At 39.9% G+C, this 18,998-nt stretch overlaps 2 protein-coding genes across 2 annotated transcripts in view; one reads left to right on the forward strand and one right to left on the reverse strand.

Annotated features, from left to right (window-relative positions):
* tsc2 (TSC complex subunit 2) overlaps window positions 1-16,420 on the reverse strand; it is a 31,692-nt gene extending 15,272 nt beyond the window's left edge. Inside the window, exons 1-26 of the mRNA XM_056763709.1 lie at window positions 16,278-16,420; window positions 15,609-15,763; window positions 15,384-15,470; window positions 15,194-15,304; window positions 14,514-14,661; window positions 14,317-14,434; window positions 14,012-14,060; window positions 13,801-13,926; window positions 13,626-13,699; window positions 12,034-12,160; window positions 11,792-11,935; window positions 11,574-11,711; window positions 11,389-11,492; window positions 11,214-11,295; window positions 10,950-11,105; window positions 10,705-10,815; window positions 9,694-9,816; window positions 9,499-9,605; window positions 9,268-9,421; window positions 9,056-9,178; window positions 8,824-8,958; window positions 8,564-8,753; window positions 8,340-8,433; window positions 7,913-8,015; window positions 6,614-6,708; window positions 3,343-3,471 (exon numbers count right to left, since the gene is read on the reverse strand). Coding sequence (XP_056619687.1) covers window positions 3,343-3,471; window positions 6,614-6,708; window positions 7,913-8,015; window positions 8,340-8,433; window positions 8,564-8,753; window positions 8,824-8,958; window positions 9,056-9,178; window positions 9,268-9,421; window positions 9,499-9,605; window positions 9,694-9,816; window positions 10,705-10,815; window positions 10,950-11,105; window positions 11,214-11,295; window positions 11,389-11,492; window positions 11,574-11,711; window positions 11,792-11,935; window positions 12,034-12,160; window positions 13,626-13,699; window positions 13,801-13,926; window positions 14,012-14,060; window positions 14,317-14,434; window positions 14,514-14,661; window positions 15,194-15,304; window positions 15,384-15,470; window positions 15,609-15,763; window positions 16,278-16,344 — 3,050 coding nt within the window. The 5' untranslated portion in view covers window positions 16,345-16,420. The remainder of the gene's footprint in view (window positions 1-3,342; window positions 3,472-6,613; window positions 6,709-7,912; window positions 8,016-8,339; window positions 8,434-8,563; window positions 8,754-8,823; window positions 8,959-9,055; window positions 9,179-9,267; window positions 9,422-9,498; window positions 9,606-9,693; window positions 9,817-10,704; window positions 10,816-10,949; window positions 11,106-11,213; window positions 11,296-11,388; window positions 11,493-11,573; window positions 11,712-11,791; window positions 11,936-12,033; window positions 12,161-13,625; window positions 13,700-13,800; window positions 13,927-14,011; window positions 14,061-14,316; window positions 14,435-14,513; window positions 14,662-15,193; window positions 15,305-15,383; window positions 15,471-15,608; window positions 15,764-16,277) is intronic.
* Window positions 16,421-16,584: 164 nt separating this feature from the next.
* nthl1 (nth-like DNA glycosylase 1) lies at window positions 16,585-18,870 on the forward strand. Its single transcript, XM_056732584.1, has 6 exons — window positions 16,585-16,943; window positions 17,338-17,600; window positions 17,670-17,840; window positions 17,915-18,074; window positions 18,151-18,256; window positions 18,340-18,870. The coding sequence occupies exons 1-6, from the start codon at window positions 16,691-16,693 to the stop codon at window positions 18,860-18,862; spliced, it is 1,476 nt and encodes a 491-aa protein (XP_056588562.1). The 5' UTR covers window positions 16,585-16,690; the 3' UTR covers window positions 18,863-18,870.
* Window positions 18,871-18,998: the final 128 nt, after the last annotated feature.

Here is an 18,998-nt window from a genome sequence, read left to right on the forward strand (position 1 = left end):
AGAGAGAGAGAGAAAGAAACAGACAATGATAGACAGACAGACATGGAGAGAGAGAAAGAAACAGACAATGATAGACAGACAGACATGGAGAGAGAAAGAGAGAGAGAAAGAAAGAAAGAAAGAAAGAAAGAAAGAAAGAAAGAAACAGACAATGATAGACAGACAGACATGGAGAGAGAGAGAGAGATAGAGATAGAGAGAGAGACAAACAGACATACAGACATACAGAAAAACAAAGATGGACAGACAGACAGACAGTCAGACAGACAGACAGACATACAGACATTTAAAAAGAGAAACAAAAAAGGTAAAAAAACATACAGGCCGGGTTTCACAGACAGAGTTTAGCTTATGTCAGCACTATGCCTGAGGTGAATTAAAATATTTATGTAGCTTTCATAAAAAGGATCTTGAGACAAAACAATGGCACTGATATATTTTAAGATATTTTTGGGCAAGTTATATTCAGTTAAGACAGGTCACACATTCATTTTAGTCTGTGACTAGGCTTAAGACTCGACTGTGAAACCAGGCCATAATAGATAAACAAAGAGCGAGATAAATACACAGACATGCAGTAAACAAAAAATATAGTTAAATATAGACAGACAGACATACAGACAGACAAGACAGACAACTATAAGATTTAAAAGAAAGACGGACAGACAAAGTGTGACGCATAATTACTTTGTCTTTCTATCAAGGTAACATCTAAAGCCATAAAACCAGTGCTTCACATGTAGTTTGCACCTAATCAACGCACATTTATCTGCAAAACACAACTATAGAAAAATGAAAGAAACATTTGGGTACATGTGGGTCTCAAACGCAGAACGGCAGACAGGAGGATTATTTTAAACCTCAATGTTACCCGAGACATCTGACGTCAATGTTGCATAATATTGACACAGAACCTCACACTAAACGTCTGTTCCCATCATCTCACAAACTCACAAAATGAAAGACAACTACTCAAAGGCTGTCAATCAATCTGTTTTTTAATCATAACTTATTTCAGATAGTGACCACTTAACTGGACATAAAAACAATGTGACTGGTCACTCTTCATGTGCTGTTCAAGACCCGCCAACAGTCAATGACGAACAAGAGGCAAAATGAACCGGGCGTAATGCCAAAGAGGGAAAATTTGACCGTGAGAATATCCAACACGTGAAAAAACAAACACTCACATAGAGAGAGACGGGAAAAGACGCATCAGGTCCCAGTTTGTGTACTCCAAATCTTCAATGTTTTCGTCTAGACAGTTAAATACACTTATAAACTTATTTTACAGCTTCCGGTACAGCTGAACAAAATACTCTATTCTGCCTTCAGAAACATTTCACTTTTCAGTTTAAACTTGAGAACTTCATCAAAACTGATTCACTGCCATTTCCCACAGAAAGAAATGTCAGCGTTCACTATAACTAACACGTAATGCCTCTCCGTCATCTCTATTAGCTGCAGACAGATGATCTCCGGGCATTAAATGCATGTGAAGTAAAGGATGGGATTTGTCTGTATAACTTTTCTCGGTTGATGAATTAGGAGATGACAGCGTGGAACATAAATGTAGACGTGTGCTTAGTGTGTATGTCCTCAGCATTTGTTTTTGTCATTCAGTCACGCTAATATCTTTAAAAATCAGACGTTCTGTGCAACACAAAAGAAGATATGTTGAGAAATGTCTCGGTGGTTTTGTGTATACACAATTGTAAATTGAAATTTTGGTTGCCGACCTTCTTCAAAATATCTTCTTTTGTGTCCTGCAGGTGAAAGAAAGTCAAAATTTTTGGGGTGAACTGTCCCTTTAAGAAGTTCATTGATGTCCCATTGTGATTGAACAAAATAACTTTGTATGGGAATCGATTTGAACTCATTCTAAGATTTCAAAATGTATTCTTCTGGTTACATCCTGTACAATAAGAACAATTGCTTTCTTCGACAATGTTGCTAAAATAATTTAGCAAAAATCACAACACCCCTGCACAGTTCTCCTTCAGGCTATTAGGAAACCAATGACAAATAGATCAAGAGAGATTTCCCACTTTTTGAAGCGTGAGGACAAATCTTCCTGCAGCATGCTAAGAGTGGACAAACAGCAAATTAGGAAGCTGTTCATGGGCTGATAAATAGATTTGATGGTGATAAGATGCTCTGGGTTAATAAAGCAAAGACCCTGAGGATGAAAATTCTGCCAGGATACAGATCCTACACTGCCATCTGCTGGTTTACCGCTATATAGCATAATGTGAAGCTGAAAAAAAACATATTATACATAAAACTCAATTTGACATCAAGGATGTACAACTAAATTGAGTTAAATTTCCATAGCTTCAAATTAATAATGGCACACTCCACTGGATAAGATTCATTATTGTGTTCAGTCACAAGTGGGCGCAATTGAATCCCTGAAAAGGACAGTTCACCTAAAAATATAAATTATTTTACCAATTATTCACCCTTGTGTCATTACAAATCTGTATGATTGCACCATATCCAGAACATAAAATAAGATATTTTAAAGAACGTTGATAACCAAACAACACTGGGCTCTATTGACGTCCATTGTATGGACACAAAACCACTCAGACACTTCGCAAAATATCTTCTTTTGTGTTCCACTGAGGAAAGAGTCACAAACAGGTTTTAAACCACGTGAGGTTGAATAAATGACAGAATTTGTATTATGTGTTTTAAAGAAAAGGTTTGTTGAGTAACGTTTAAAGACAGTGAAACATTTCCTTTCATTTTTTTTACTCTTGTATAACTTTGACACACACTGGATTCATGATTTAACCTTGATAACACAAAGACAGATACTTTACCTGAGAGAGCAAAGAGTGTGTGAATATCATGTGTTCATGGCACTGAATGCATACCGAGACAGGCAGCAGGCTGAGGAAAGTTGAATTACAGCTGCCCATCACAAAACAAACTGGAAAAAAGCTAGCGTGAATGTCAGGTATTGCCGACCCCCCCTTTGTTGTGCATGCTTTCTGTGAACAGCCATTTGTTCGCAAAAAAAATAATAATAATAACATTGCAAACACCACAAAAAAGCATTGTAGCCCAAATACCAAAAAATAAGTTAATGTAATAAAATGACCGTAGTAACAAAGCCTCAGTGCATGCAATACATGTTAGATAAAACCGTCCTCCAGCATGCACCCATTCCCGCAAATCAGAACAACCCCAAACCAGAAGGCAACGCCCACCCACGCATCGGCAAGACAACGCCCCGCCCTGGACACCCAAGCCCCACCCTCCAACCAGAAAAAGAAAGCAGGGATTTGTCTGATGTAGTTAAAGAATTGGCTGAGGTTACCAAAAATGCTCTACCTGCGCACCGCATGCTCGGACACACTGATGCTTCGTGAGCGGAAGGCGTCCATGGCCGACAGATCTTTCAGCTCTTTAACAGGCGAGTTTGCGCTGGGGCCTTGCTTCACCACTTTGGTCGTCCGCAAACTGCCCCGAGGGCAAACGGGTCAGGTGCGTCAGGAAAAAGGAACGTTTGGGGAAATTTGGGGCGTTTCGAGGTCGAGCAACCACAGAACATTCCAGCAGCACGGCACCATGTGAAGGGTGAGGGGTCAGGTGGATGGGGGTAGTCACGAATGGGTCAGATCGCAGGTGACGGATCCAAGGCGTTGGCAACCCCCCAAACCACACCCACCACGCAAGGCCCAATCAGAGGAGGGGGGAGGAGTCAAAAAAGGAAGTGAAAGGAAAACAAAAGTAATTCGGTCAGCAGTGCACACTGAGAACTAGAAAACAGGGACAATGTTACAACAAAAGAGGGAGAAAGAACGAACCGAGAGGAGAAACAGCATAAACGAGAGAAACAGACACATAACAAGGCAAAAAGTAAGTAATATACTTTTCAGCGTTCTACAAAAAGAATGGACCAGTGTGAGAAAACAGCACAAATATACAGGGAGGAAAAGCATTCAGATACGCAAATGGGATCTTTGTACTGGAAGTGAACAGCATTTTAATACAGTTACTACAGTAAATAAAACAAAACAAAAAGGGGGGCTGGAACAGAGAATGTGTGGCTTTTCAAGCTAATGGATTGCAAAATCTTGAATATATACTAGAGATGAACCGATATTTGGGCCACTAATCGGTATCGGTATCGGCCCATAGTTTAAAAACAGTCGTTGATATATCCTGTCAATCAAAAGAGGACAGGAAAATGCAATGAATTTGTGCTCTGTAGGCCTATATAGAAAATGTTAAGAAACATGACCAGATTGATGTTCCACATTAATTCATTATATTATATTATTTTAATTAATAACATTCGGAAAGTCTATCAACAGATATAACGACAAACAATCGGCAGATACAATTTATTTAGCACTTTTTTCTAATTTACGTATCATTTCGCTCCAAAAGACATTTATTGGAGATTCATTTAATGAAAGAAACACTTTTTGGATCGTCAAAAACTGTGATCTACAGTATTTAATACAATCAGTGGCACTTAATAAAATTAATTTGGATTTTTTTGTGGTAGCTAACCAAATGTCAAATCACACATTATACAACCAAAGCTACTTTTTTGCTAGCTGTTTAAGCTTTCCATTCAAAATCCAGCCCCAATGAAAGCAAAAAACAAAACAAGAAATGGAAAATCCAAAAACAACAAGATCACATGATGCTGCTACTATGACAACATGGATGACGATGAATTTTGACAGCCTGTTAAAACTTTGGTGCAGTAATTAAAATACACTGATTTCGCAGAAAGTGTATTGTTATAATGGTTTAGTGTCATTACTATGGTGATTTGCTTGTACGGTTATCTGGAGTATGAGATATGGCGGCTGTTTCTGCACCCAATAGAACAACAGAGCTGAAAAAAAGAGGAGAACGAAGATAGAACATAACAGAATAGGACAGGGGAATAGAGGAACAGGCTCGCTTCTGATTGGGCGATTCTAATCCGCACGTCAGTGGGCGGGACTGTTATCATCTAACCAATAACGTTTTTGTAAAACATCATCTCATTGGCTGCTGCTGAGATGAATAAGAGCAGGGTGAAAAAAACTTTGGGAGTTTAAAAGCTTGGTAATTTTCCATTTCTTCAACTACACGCAAATAAACTATTAAAAATTTAATTAAACAATTATAAATATATAGCAATAAAACTACCTCAAAACAAACTTTACATCTTGACTAGTTCCTTTATTTAATTCAGTCGTGTATGTATGCATATATCATGCATCTGAAACGTTGTAAACATCTACACAACAATTTCCTACATGACTAAAGCTAATTTAATAACTAGGGTTTTTGGCACTATGTATATTATTTGCCTTGTCACGTAGAATGTATTCTGTGTTTTAACATGTCTAATAACATCTCATTATTGTTTGTATTAGGAATGACACCACAATGAAATAAAAACTTACTTTGACTCAACTAAATATATGGTTTGTCATTTTTTTGTTTAACTATAGATTCTAATCTTTTATCTTTAAAGTGAAGGAAAAGTTTTGTATATCTTCAAATATCAATAAGAAAGTGGAAATGTACGTTTTCCTAAAATGAATCCCTGAAAGAAAAAAACTCCCCATAGTTGAAGAAACATCCATTAAATAATGAACAAATAAAATGGCATTTAAGCGTCAGTCTGCCTGTGAGATGTAGTCACCACTGGGACTGTATGGAGAAATCTGAGAGAAAAAATGATACATTAAAGTCCGGGTAAAGAGAATTCTTAGAATTGTTGAAACACATTACAAAGACTTTTGGAGTTAAACCGTTAAACTGTTTTTACGCATTTGTCTTTTCAGGATTTTTTGGGCAGGGCTAAAACGGAGGATCGATGACGTAATGGAGCGTCTGAGTGTGCATGGCCCCTCCCCTATCACTAGAGTGCCAAGCATCAGGTGTCTGCTCGATCACAAGCTCAGGGTTGTAAGCTTTTCGCACAAGCTTTCAGGCTCTCTGCCCAACTAAACAAATCTCACGCAAAATAACAGACAATCCACCCGGTTGCTTCGCTATCAGCAATTTCAGCATCTACCTTATCAGCTCAAGAGAGAACCACTACAAATAGACAAAGCTGTCTGTGTTCAGAGCTTGACATCTTTATTGAAGCTGCTAGCGTCTGTTTTAAATTATAATCCTATTGAGTAAAACCGCGTTTTCAAAAAAAGTCCTGAGCGCTTATTTTAAACTCCAGCGCCGGCGTGTTTTTCTGCAGCTCAGAGTGCTTTTGAGGTTGGAAAAAAGTTGGCATAGTATTATGTAAATGTACGTTTAATGTTCACTTTCAATTACTTTTGATTGCATTTCTAGCGAGAAATAAATATTGTAACACTTTTCTGTTGTGTGACAAACTCAAAACACATATTTCAATGTCACTTTACTCGGACTTTAAAGTGCAGATTAGGATGAAAACACAAACAAAAGGTAGCGAGTGAAACATCTCACAGTCAGACTAGCATCGCAGTAAATGTTCTGACATAACCAGACATACAGTATACTGTCAATCAGCAGTGAATGAGCCAATGAGACGTCTGAATGACAGTCATGCGTTGAGTCGCTAGTATCCGTCCCTGGATATGTGTGAGAGGGTGTATGGGTGTGTGTGTACCTCTTGGGTCTCTCGTTCAGACTGGTGCTGCGGGCTCTGAAACTGCTCTGCTCGTGTGTGTCATCAAACGGCAGGAGAGCATTTGAACGGAGACCCTAAATGATGGAGCACAAGTCATTTGTTATAAATGAACATTCTGCCATTATTTACTCACCCTCTTGTCATTTCAAACCTTCATGACTTTCTTTCTTGCGCGGATCACAAAGAAATTTTGAAGAAAGTCGGTAAGCGAACAGCACTGGAGCCCATTCACTTCTACCAATGCAAGTGAATGGGGGCCAGTTTACAACACTCTTCAAAATATCTTCTTTTGTGTCATTTTGTGTTTGAAATGACAATTGGGTGAATAAATGATGACAGAATTTTCCTTTTTGGGTGAACTATCACTTTAAAGACAAAACGCTAGGATACTGCAATCCCGAATTTGATTTACTGGTGAGGTTGCTCATAGACATTTTAAGACATTCTTAACATTTGTTTGTGTAAAATGTGCTACAATAAAATAAACACCACTTGACTTCAGGTTATCTCAAGTTAGACCAAAAAATTGATAAATTCTGTAACAAGTTTTGACGCTGAAGTCATATCGCAAAAAAAACCCTTAATCAATAGATTATACGTACATGTTATACTTAATTTAACGCAATTAAGTATTTTTCGGATTACATAAAGTAGTTTTACATGCACATAGTATTTTAATGCACATTTTCAGTTTATCTGGTGGATAGAATAAGAATTGGTTTTGATGCACAAGTTTTTATAACAATAATCTTTTATCTGAACAAAAAATGCAGATCCTGCTGTAAAACTGTCGTTCTAATACTATACAGATTATACTATAAAGATATTTTATTTTTTTACAAATAAAAAGTGGTTCAGCTCTGAATTGAGAATGTCTGATTCAATGTCATTTTACGGTTTACACTGAGGTCAAAAAAACCTGAGGTCAGAGTGCATATTTGTATTTTTTGTATTAAAAGCAAGCAAAACTATTTGCGCCAGTAGATTACGAAGCAATGCACTGACATGAATAGATGCAAATTTGTGGCGGTGTTGCAATCAATTGCCACAAACGTGATATATTCATCTTAATCTTGTCTTCCGTGCAAGCTGAAAAATGTCAATTTGAGTGAAACATTTGCATAATCTGGCAACGGTGCATTTCCGGCACAACAGCGGACGCTTGAGGACCCCCCATCGCATAAAAAAACACGTAAACCCGCGATGAATGTAGAGCGCAGAACTCAATGCTTCTCTTTTGGTGTGAACACAAAGTTAGAGCTTAAAGACCCAACCGACCTTGGTGATGTACTGAACAAAGTCTTTTCTGAACGGCAGCCGGCAGCGGATGAACCACATGGCGATCACATGATGGGCTAAAGATACTATGTACTGATTAAACCTGTGGACAGAACGAAAGAAATAAAATCATAGATATGTGGTATCTGGTTTTCAAAATATGGAACTTCAAAAATAATCACCAATTTGTTTGATCTCTAAATATTACAATAACAATTAATGGCTGTTACTTGCGTACAGAAAACGCACACGTAACCTTCATGAATACCATTAAAAGATGCAAGATACATCTTTAATTCACAAAAATGAACCCGCTAAAAAAGCGGGTTAACAAAATTTTGTTGAAGATTTACACATTATTCGTGTAAGTGAGTGTGATATTACTCATGGTATAAACCAGTAAAATGTGTAAGCACTTCAGACTCACTTTGAGGGGTTGGTGTATGGCAGCGATATAGCAAACACGCTAACATACTGCTCAGCTACAAAGTTAGCGTACAGGTGTGGAAGCCGCACCAATGCTGAAGAGACAAATAACAAAACATTTTAGGACTTCTGATACTCCGACTTCTGATTGGTCGGAGTATGAGATGGCATTTGGATTGGTCAGAATAATGATGTGTGTGTAACATTAAATATGCGTGTACTCACTGGACAGGAACTCCAGCATGGGCGATGCCATGGCAACGGTCGCCGAGATGTGCGTGAGCTTGACGATGAGGGCGGGGAGGAGTTTGATCATGATGTCGGGCATCTCCACGGTGCACATGGTCAGAGCGACCACGCACTGCTTAGCACAGCGATAAATCAAGCCCTTCTCCAAACACTGAACCAGCTCCCTCTGAAATACACGCAGAACATTTGAATCTGATTTTATAGACCTTTCTCTGAGGTGTGTGTGCGTGTGTTACCTGTCTGGGCTGTTCTAGATAACTGTGGTACGAGGTGAGGGCAGTTAGAACGGGAACCACAGCGAGCTGAACGTCGGTCAGGGAGAAGCCATCGGGAGTCTTTCTCAAACGCTCGGATATGAGACGATCTGTTACCTTTACGTAGATACACAAACACACATTAACCCGCTGACACATGAGGCGCTTAAACAAAAACACAGAGTTCTTTGAGAAAGCGTGCTTGTGTTTTTACCATCGAGCAGAGAGTCGAGCAGAGGTGGTCGATGTTGCACGGTGATGTCAGTATCAGAACTTTGTTCTGTATGGTGCAGGACATCTTATCCAGAACCAACTTCAGAACTTTCCAATCCGTCTCCTACAAATCCAACAAACACCATCAGCATTGGCAAAAACAGTGTACTTTTAGCAACGTGTGTGTACAGATGTGTCTGTGACTATGTGTACCATCTTCAAACACTGCAGTAACACATTGAAGACTAGGCTGTAGGGCAGATACGCGGTGCGAATGGAGGAGGGCGGGGCCACCGGTGTGGGACTTCCTGCCGGCGGGGAGACAGTTCCTGCTGGCTTCTTATCTGTCACTCTTTTTTCAGACTCTCTGAAAGTCAGACGATTGAGCAATGAGTTAGACAAAACACTAAATCTGAATGCCCCCGTGTGCGTGCGTGTTCTTACCCCAAATCACAGTGGCAATACGGGCTGAATCTCATGACTCTGTCTTTATTTGGCACTCCCAGCCGATGAAGAAAGTCAGCCCTCATCATCAACAAGTAATCAAAGACCTGAGAGAGAAATAAGATCATTATGATCTGAAATATACCATTTTTAGTTTCCTGCCATTTATGAACCCCCGACCCTGTGACCTCTGACCTTTAGTCGTACAGAGCTGGCGATGGCACTGCAGTATTTGTTCCTGTAGTGAAGTTGCAGGTGAGATATCAGCAGCTCGTACACTCGACTGGCATGAATGGCGGGCAGACTGTACAGTTTACTCTAGAAGATAAGAGACGAGAGAACCGTAGATATACACACAGTAGACCTCAATCTGACAACCACGGACATGCACTGCACCTTAAAAACTGTCATTTAATCATTTATGCACAGAAATGAAAGATTTGCTGCAGTGTTAACAGTGAAAAACCAAAACACAGAAAGCAATACAATGCAACATAATAGTGTTCAAATCCATTTTTCAAAAAGCACTTTCGACTTTGGAAAGAAATTAGGAGATCATTTCAAATCTGTTTTTAATTTATAGGTTCGTGTTAAGGTAAAATTTACTTTTTTTAATCAGTGAATTACGGAAATTATTCTCTCAGATTTCATATAAAAATATTTTTATATTTGCATTTCTCTGCAGAAATGAGAAACGGGTCAAAAAAACAAAAAAGATGCTCTGTATTTTTTCAGACATCAGGTACGTCAAAGACAACAAATTCTCATTCACTTTTAAGCAAAACAACGGTAACATTTCCTCATTCATTAATGAAAAGCTCAACAATAAATGTGTATGTGATAACCTGGATTTTTTTCATATGTCTTGTCATGTCTTTCACATTTACTGTCAGATGACTTTTTGTCACTCCTGAGATTTGATTTTGTTGAAATTCAATAGACACTGAACTGGACACAATACATCTAGAAATGCTGGAATGGTCTTTTAATTTTTTCCACGGTTATATATATCAGTAGGACTCGAACCAAAAAAATTAATCGAACCAATAAAACATGATGCAACTATGAATATTGTGCATTTTCCCAAGCTAACTTAAGTTCGACTTTGAACTTGTATTAACATGTAGAAATTACACAGACTGCGTAAGGCTGAAGAAAGAGAGTCATATACCTATACAAGAATACAGAAAACATGTATTTTAATACCTGCAGTATCTCGAGCAGACCAAAAACGGCGGTTCTCACATCCTCCATGGATGACTCCACAGACAGATCTCTCTCTCCATCCATTGAGCATGTTAATGGACGACTAGCCACCTACAGGCAAACCAAAGGCTTTACTCACAAACACATTTCTCTTTGGGTATTAATAACAGTCATTAATAAACATCAACTTTTTTTACTCAAAAATTACTATCCGTGTCATTACTAATGTCTCTGTGAGCCATTACCCTTTCAATGATGTCCAGCAGGCTGCCAAAGTGATGGGTGTTACAACCTTCGGCAAGATCCACCAACAGCTGCGTGGCCTGTTTCCTGACGCACAGATCTCGATCTTCAGCGACCTGACCAAGCTGAGGAATCACCACCACCTCAATCAGCTCCTCCTGGACGGAGAGAGAGAACTTTTGTTTCTCATTTCACAGACTGCTGGGATGTTCCATAATAACAAAGAAAATATGAAAAAACAAGGTTTGTGTGTGTGTGGGACTAACTTCATAGAGTTGGCGGTTTGTGCTGAGTACAAAGGACAGGATGTCCAAGACCTTGATCCTGATCAAGGTCCGGCTCTCGTTCCTAGCGGAAAGAGAGAGAGAGATTTTTTTCAGTCGTGCATTCAAAATGTGATCTAGACATCCAGCGTTTGCATGATCAGCACAGCGTTCTGACCTGAAGAATTTCTCCATTAGTTTCAAAAGGTTTTGAAGCCATCCGTCCTTCGCTGGCTGAATGGACTGTGCTCTGTAGGAAATCAGCGTCAACACCGATATATCCTATCGAACAGATTCAACAACAGTCAGTCAAAAACATCATTAGGCAGGATGAGAGACATTAAGATAGAGAGAGAAACTCACTGGTCTTTTATCAGCACACTTCTCCACCAGGTTGAAGAATCTCTGCGAGGATCCGTGAAAGTCACACTGCTCGTAGAGCTCCTCAATCGTACTCAATAGCTCATAAACGATCACCTTCAGATCCGAACTGCCCATCGTCTGTAAACACACACACGCGTGCGCTTAACACAAACAGCCTAAGTGGAACGATGCGCTTAACCCCAAAATCACCTGTGTACCTGTATCTGTTGAAGAAGTCTCTCGATAATGGAAAGCAGTATATCCCACGTCACCACCTGCAGGTCTCGGCCGTACTTCTTGATCAGTCGTGTGATTGACAGCACGATTTCATATGACACTACCTCATTGGCACAGTTCATGGCCTGGAGTGCACAACGTATAAAAACACAAAGTGATGAATGAATAATAACTAAAGATACACAACAACATAACCGCTCGTGGCGTTAAAGCACACGGGTACCTTATGAAATGAAGGCAGAACCAGCGTGGGGGTGTTTTTGAGAGCGGGAAGCCTGTGAGCTCCCCACAGCGCCATACCAACAAAAAACACAGCGCCCCTCAAAAGAGCCGCGTCTTCAGAGTACACCCTACACAAAGAAACACATTGAACATTCAGTATTAGTGGTTCACAATAAAAGACAAATCCTGAAGTCTGTTCACCACAATCCTGGTATTTCTGTGCTTTGTTAGTCTCTATGATTTAAAGTCCCCGTGAACCGAAAGTTGTGATCATTTTTTCTTCCGTATTTTGACGCATTTCCGAGTTAAATTAAATTTTGAATGAGAAAAATAGTTGGGCGTGGCTTTCGTCTTTCTATGAGATTTGATTGGATGTATAAAACACCCGTTGCATTTTGAAACGGAACTGGTAGCAGACTGACAATTGAAGGGGAGGAGTTAACGGATGCTCCGCCCAAGCCGTCTAACATACCTCATCTGAGATCATTACAGGACGGAAGTGCATTTTCAGATTTTAACTGAAGATTATTAGGGCACACGATTTTTTAAAAGAGAATGACCCACATTGATGAATTATTTACAATAAACGCTCAAATATTTCATGAAAAAATAGGCATTGTCTTATTTTATTTCACTCGTACTTTAAACTTCGAAGGCAAAAGTCACTACAACTGGTCTGTTTGATTGAGGTTATTAATGTTAACTAAGACTATAAATTTAATTTAAATCCTACTAAATAGAAGCCTAAATATTATTTGGAAACTTTAACTAAACAAAAATCTTGCCTTAGAAATAAATTGTAAAATGTTTAAGTTTGAGGCACATAAATTGAAAAAAAAATTTTTTTGGAAAACTCATATTATCTGTTTTTTAACAGATAAAAATAAAATAACTTTAAATTCTGAATCAAAATGTTAAACAAACATCTTAATCATACTCTTAAAAAACGGGTAGAGCTTCTGGACCAGTGTTATTCGTCAACTAAAATGGTCTATATGGCAATATTTAAAAAATTAAGCAACAATAAAACTAAAATAACTGGCTCCTGTGAATAAATTACAATTATTCATCATTATAAAACATTTTTAATCTCCTAAATTTTCATCTATTAAAATATTTAAGGTAAATATTGCTGTTTATTACTGTATTTTTAATACATTGTAATCTGCACTGGTCTTTTAACATTTAGTCATATAGCAGACGCTATTATCGAAAGCTATTACGAAATCAATTGCTGATTTTCAACCGGTTAATTTTAGGAACATTTTTGATAACACAATGCAATGCTGTGCAAAATACGAGTGAAACGGGTGTAAAAATATCATATCTTGGCCTCAGACGTCACGGGTACGGACCGTTGGCTAAAAGTCTTATGCATAAGGCACACTTTCTTGGTAAATAATTCACCACGTTCGATGTCGTTATCTGAATGGACAAAACGTAACGTGATTCGCTACTTAACCTGTCAGTCATATGGCCTCTTGGGCAGGCTTTGACCAAAGAAAGCTGCCAAAGTTCATGCGAGACTATATTCATAATAACAAAGCAAAATGTACCAAACACAATGAAATGTTACACACACACACACATTACCTCTCCTCCATGATACGGCACATGGTATAAATGGCACTGTGACCCAGGTGAGTTCCCAACACCTTACGCATTAACTAAACCAATACAAGAAGCACAAACATGTTCTGTATTACACTTAAATATGTGACACTATGTTCAGATGTCGATCTTAAACCGCAGGTAAATTCTTCAGTACCTTCCAGCAGGACTCGCAGAATTCCTTCACGTTTACTGTTCGACAAAGCGTGATGATGAAAACCGTCAGCGAATCAGAGGGCAGGCAGTTATAACACACCACAGCGTCCAGCACCTGCAACGCAACCTTCATACACACAGAAAGATGAGTGGCGTCAGTGGGACAGTTGTATTGATGACATTTTAATAAAATGGCAAAACATTGAACGTACCTCAATATCTGTGGAAGAAGTCGTCCGGTTGCACAAAAGACAAATTTTCCTATCAAAAACAAATATTAGTTTTATAACAATGTAACAAGGTTCATCTATGGTTACCAATCAAAACTTCAGAAGTTTAGATATATTCTTTATTCTTACTTCTTTCACTTTTGTATAACAGTACGGTTAATTAAATAGGAAATAACAACATAAAATACGTACTTAAGAGCTGATTTTTTTACTTAAGATCTTTAAGACAAATTTAGTAAAGTTTCTCCAAACTATTAAACAACAATTGCGTGTGCACATGAACTTACTGAACCATCAAGGAGACGTTCTCATCCAGATAGCAGGAGTTGAATTTGACCAGGTTGACAAGCACGTGCAGGAAATCAGAAGACAAGCCGATGTCCATCCAGAGCAAGACAAATCGAGCTGAGAGAAGCACAAATACTGATCACAGTCTGCACACGACCAGCGAGATAAAGAAAAGCTGTATGAGTATCAGATGTACCTAACTCCTCCTCTAGGTAGGTGATGTCTTTCCCGTTTTCTGTGAGGGCTTTAAACACCTCCAGCCTCTCAGGAAGGTCCTCATTGTAGGGTTGATAGTCCAAAATGATCTTGAAGAAGTACGCCCGAAGTTGACCCACCCTCTCGCCCTATACACAAAAAATTTAACAAGAGGACGAGCAATCATACACTACATATTTGGAGCAGACGTGAACATCAAAGGTTTAATATTAGAAGCGTTATTTAACCAAAAGTGGAGCACCAACAAAAGTATTCACTCTTATCCTAGTTCCCAGTAACAAATTTTTTGATTCAGATTTGGGCAGGAATGGATTCAGACTGGGACAATTCCAGACTAGGGCAGAAATAGAACCAAATTCAGGCTGGGACAGATTCCGGCTGGGACAGATTCAGATTTGGGCAGAGACAGAACCAAATTCGGGCTGGGACAGATTCAGATTCTGGCAGGGACGGAACCAAATTCAGGCTGGGACAGATTCAGATTCGGCTGGGCAGAATCAGATTCAGATTCCGGCTGGGACAGATTCAGATTTGGGCAAAGACAGAACCAAATTTGGGCTGAGACAGATTTAAATTCAGGCTGTGACAGATTCAAATTCGTGCTGGGACAGATTCAGATTGGGGCAGAGACAGATTTAGCTCTTAGGTGTGTGTTTGTACCTGTCCCTGTATGATAGCCCTCAACAGAACCAGCACCGCATGTCGGGCCTCTGGCGGCTGATCAGGGTGAAGCATGTCCTCCACGGCCTTCCACAGAGCCTCCACCGCATTCTGAAACACAACACGGTTAATGTCCATTTGTCTGGACAAACACCCTCTGCAGTTAACAGATTCTCCTGAATGAGCTCACTTCCTCAAACTTCTTGGATTTGGCGAGGTCGCACACAAGGTTGATGACCCTGATCCTGTGATGTAGACCGCACTCTGGTGTCAGCTCCTGACATGCATAAATAAAGAGATATTAAATATGCAAAACAAGACCAGTGTCTTTTGAGAGATGACTGCATTCATTCGCAGGAATAAATTGTCAAAATCAAGTGGAAAAAAAAAGACAGACACCCAGATCATCTCTCACCTTCAAGATTTCCAGAGTGATGATAAACTCGGAGGGTTTGCTCTCTGCCTGTTTGCTCTGGAGGCGGGTTGTACTGATACCAAAGATGCCCTTCACTTTGTCCTTCAAAGACTCTTTACTGGGCTGTTTGTTCATCTTGAGACATGCGAGACCCCCTAATTGACAGAAAAAGAAAAGGGGCAAGCGTGGTTACATTCTCCTGCAGCGTTGTTTGTTCTGGAGATGTTCTTTACAACTCACACTGGGGCTCATGCACGCGCTGGGCCGTCCAAGCACGCGTGCACGTAAAGGTGTTCAGCCCCAAACTGACAAACTGAGCTGTGAACTCTTGCACAAATTCTCTGAGACGGTCAGAAACACGTTTGCAATACGAACGACAATCTTTGGCACTGATTCACCGCATTTTAGACGTGAAAACACAACAGAAAAACAATGCAATGAAGTCAAAGGTCTGACACCTCGTGACATTTCAGGCACAAAATTGGTTGCATGCATCCAAAAAGGCAAAGCAGTCACCCAGCGCAATATAAATTAGCCACGTAATATGAAATACGGCAATAAAACATCGATTCAGCGCAGGCAAAGCCCCGATGTGGACATATAAACAACCTTAAATAAATAAATAAACCTTCACCAGTCCACAAACAAACAACACACACAGTTATTTACCGTCTGCCGGCGATAAAGGAGGACTGATCTCAGAAACACATAACTGAAGGATGCGACTCAATTGCATGCATTTATATCTGACAGTTTGTCACAGCCAGCAGAACTGTCCCAGCTCTCATCATACCCCTTCATTGCCCCCCGGAAGTCATGCTTAACACACTAGCATGTATTTCCTACAAAAACAAGTCACGTGGTTGGTAGAGGGGCGGTGTGTGTGGGAATTGTAGTTCTTTTATCGGAGAGCACGCGTTTGCTAACCCGCGCAACGTGTGTTAAAAAACTACAAATGCTTAACACTGTAAATGCGAGGTGCGTTACATGATTTCGACAGTTTGTTGCGAGATGTTGTGCTGCTTGAGATATGCGTCTTGGGGAAAATTAATAACGCTTTATTTGTGAAGGGAGGTTTGGGAATGTGTGTTAATTTGTCGACGCAAGTCCAGACTTCGTATTTTTGTGCGTTTCGCCGTTTGGGTGTAAAAATGATCTCTCCGTATTTCACCGAATCAGCTGCTGGTGGAGAAACTTTTGAAACTGACACAAAGAGGAAAATAAACACAGGAATTCGTAGATTGAGATCCAGGGTGTTGAAATCAGAAGATGCTGCAGTCAGCGTGAAGGCAGAGATGCACGAGCGCAGTATTACAGATGCGCAAACATCTGCAGGTGAGACTGGACAGAAGTTTAGAAACTCATTGTATTGGGTGTATTGCTGCTGCACTTTAAATAAAATGTAAACAGCATTTATTATATATTTTTAAGAACTATGCACAAATAATAATTTTGGTCTAGGTGAATTTTTTATCATTCTTCTCAAAAAGATGGGGTACATCTTACAAAGATCAAAGATATAGAAAGGAGTACACAATAAAGAATCAGAATAAATAATAAGAGTAAACAACACATAGTACATAGTGCATTAAACTGCATTATAGACACCGCATTGTTATTTCCTTCAGAATTGAATAGAAGCCCCATTTATGACATTAAAACATGTATTGCACTTATTATAGTTATGAATAAAACATTTTGAAATGGTCACAGTTTTGCTTTCTTACAGATCCTCTATCAAACAGCAACGAAACTATCACCAAAGTAAAGGCAAATGATGATGAAGCCCCTCTGCGTTCACCTAAAAAAACGAGACGGGGTCATGTGAAAGTGGAGTATGAGGAGGAAGGGGTGGGGCTGAAGAGGGAGCACTGGGAGCCGTGTGATTGGAGAACACAGCTGTCATTTATCCGGGAGATGAGGAGCAAGCGGGATGCCCCTGTGGATCAGATGGGAGCTGAGAAATGTTATGATGCTGAAGCACCGCCTGAGGTGAGCACGAATTATTATTTAATATTATTTTATACAATATGTTGTCACATCGGCTCTATTTCTCCTCAGGTTCGTCGGTACCAGGTGTTGATCTCTTTAATGTTATCCAGTCAGACGAAAGATCCCGTCACAGCCGGTGCCATGCAGAGATTACGTGAGCGCGACCTCACCACGGACTCGATTCTCAACATGGATGATGATACGCTGGGCAAACTTATATATCCAGTGGGCTTCTGGAGGGTATGACAACACACACACACACACATATATAAAAACACACAGATGTGTTCAAAATAGACAACTGTGTTTCTTAGACAAAGGTGAAGTACATAAAAAAGGCCACGGATCTGATCCAACGGGAGTTCGGTGGTGACATTCCTAACACAGTGGAGGGTCTGATGCGCCTTCCGGGCGTCGGACCTAAAATGGCCCACCTAGCCATGGACATCGCCTGGGACAGCGTGTCAGGGATTGGTAGGGAGGACGCAGCCGATCATGAAAAATGCTAAGAGCCTGTTACATTTTGTAATGATTTTGTGTGCACATGTAGGTGTGGACACCCACGTCCACCGAATCTCAAACAGGCTTGGCTGGACCAAGAAAGAGACGAAGATGCCAGAGGCAACGCGGAAGGCCCTCGAGGATTGGTTACCACGGTAACCTCTATTTTCAGTCGTGTTGCTAATGTTTATCTCTCCAAAACATCACAAAACCTTTCTTCTCTTTTTCCATCCTGTAGAGACCTGTGGAGCGAGATCAACTGGCTGCTGGTCGGTTTCGGGCAGCAGGTGTGTTTACCTGTCGGACCCCTTTGCTCCATGTGTCTGAATCAGTACACCTGTCCATCCGCTCACCGTGCCTCCCCCAAAAAGATCAAAGCAGGCTCACCAAAATCCCCAAAGATACTAACGTCTCCAACACCAAGGGTCAAAGAGGAGATGTCAGACGTGCCTGCTTACGGCTCCCCTTCTCAGAGGAGGACGACTCAACAAGACGTTTCAGAAAAGGAGCTTCAAACAAAATCCTCTTTTTGTACTGAAGAACATGGGACTGAAGTGAAAACAGAGGTTCCAGGAGACGATAGAGAAGGAGGCGCATCTCTCCCCAGAGAGAGACACAGAGGAAAGAGGCGAATGAAAGCTCCTCCCTCACATCGGACACAACGATTAAAATCTCAGTATAAAATACTAAATAGCAAGTTAGATATAAATAGTATAAACGAATCTGAAAATTGTATGTGTTTATTCAATGTTTTTGAATAAAAGTACCGTGTTGATGAAATAAACGCTCGAGCTTGTTTGTTTTGTCAACACTAGAGGGCAGTGCAGATCTAAACATTCATTTTTGACATGTTCAATTCAAATTGATTCTATTTTTTCAATATCATACTTTATTTTA

Source organism: Triplophysa dalaica, chromosome 2, assembly GCF_015846415.1.
Source record: "Triplophysa dalaica isolate WHDGS20190420 chromosome 2, ASM1584641v1, whole genome shotgun sequence".
NCBI lineage: Eukaryota > Metazoa > Chordata > Actinopteri > Cypriniformes > Nemacheilidae > Triplophysa > Triplophysa dalaica.

Bases quoted from the DNA above. Each gene is read 5' to 3' on its own strand.
- nthl1 (XM_056732584.1), top strand. From the start codon at position 16,691: ATGTGTGTTAATTTGTCGACGCAAGTCCAGACTTCGTATTTTTGTGCG. The intron at 17,601-17,669 runs GTGAGCACGAAT...ATTTCTCCTCAG, and splicing joins ATGCTGAAGCACCGCCTGAG to GTTCGTCGGTACCAGGTGTT. The intron at 18,075-18,150 runs GTAGGGAGGACG...GTGCACATGTAG, and splicing joins GGACAGCGTGTCAGGGATTG to GTGTGGACACCCACGTCCAC.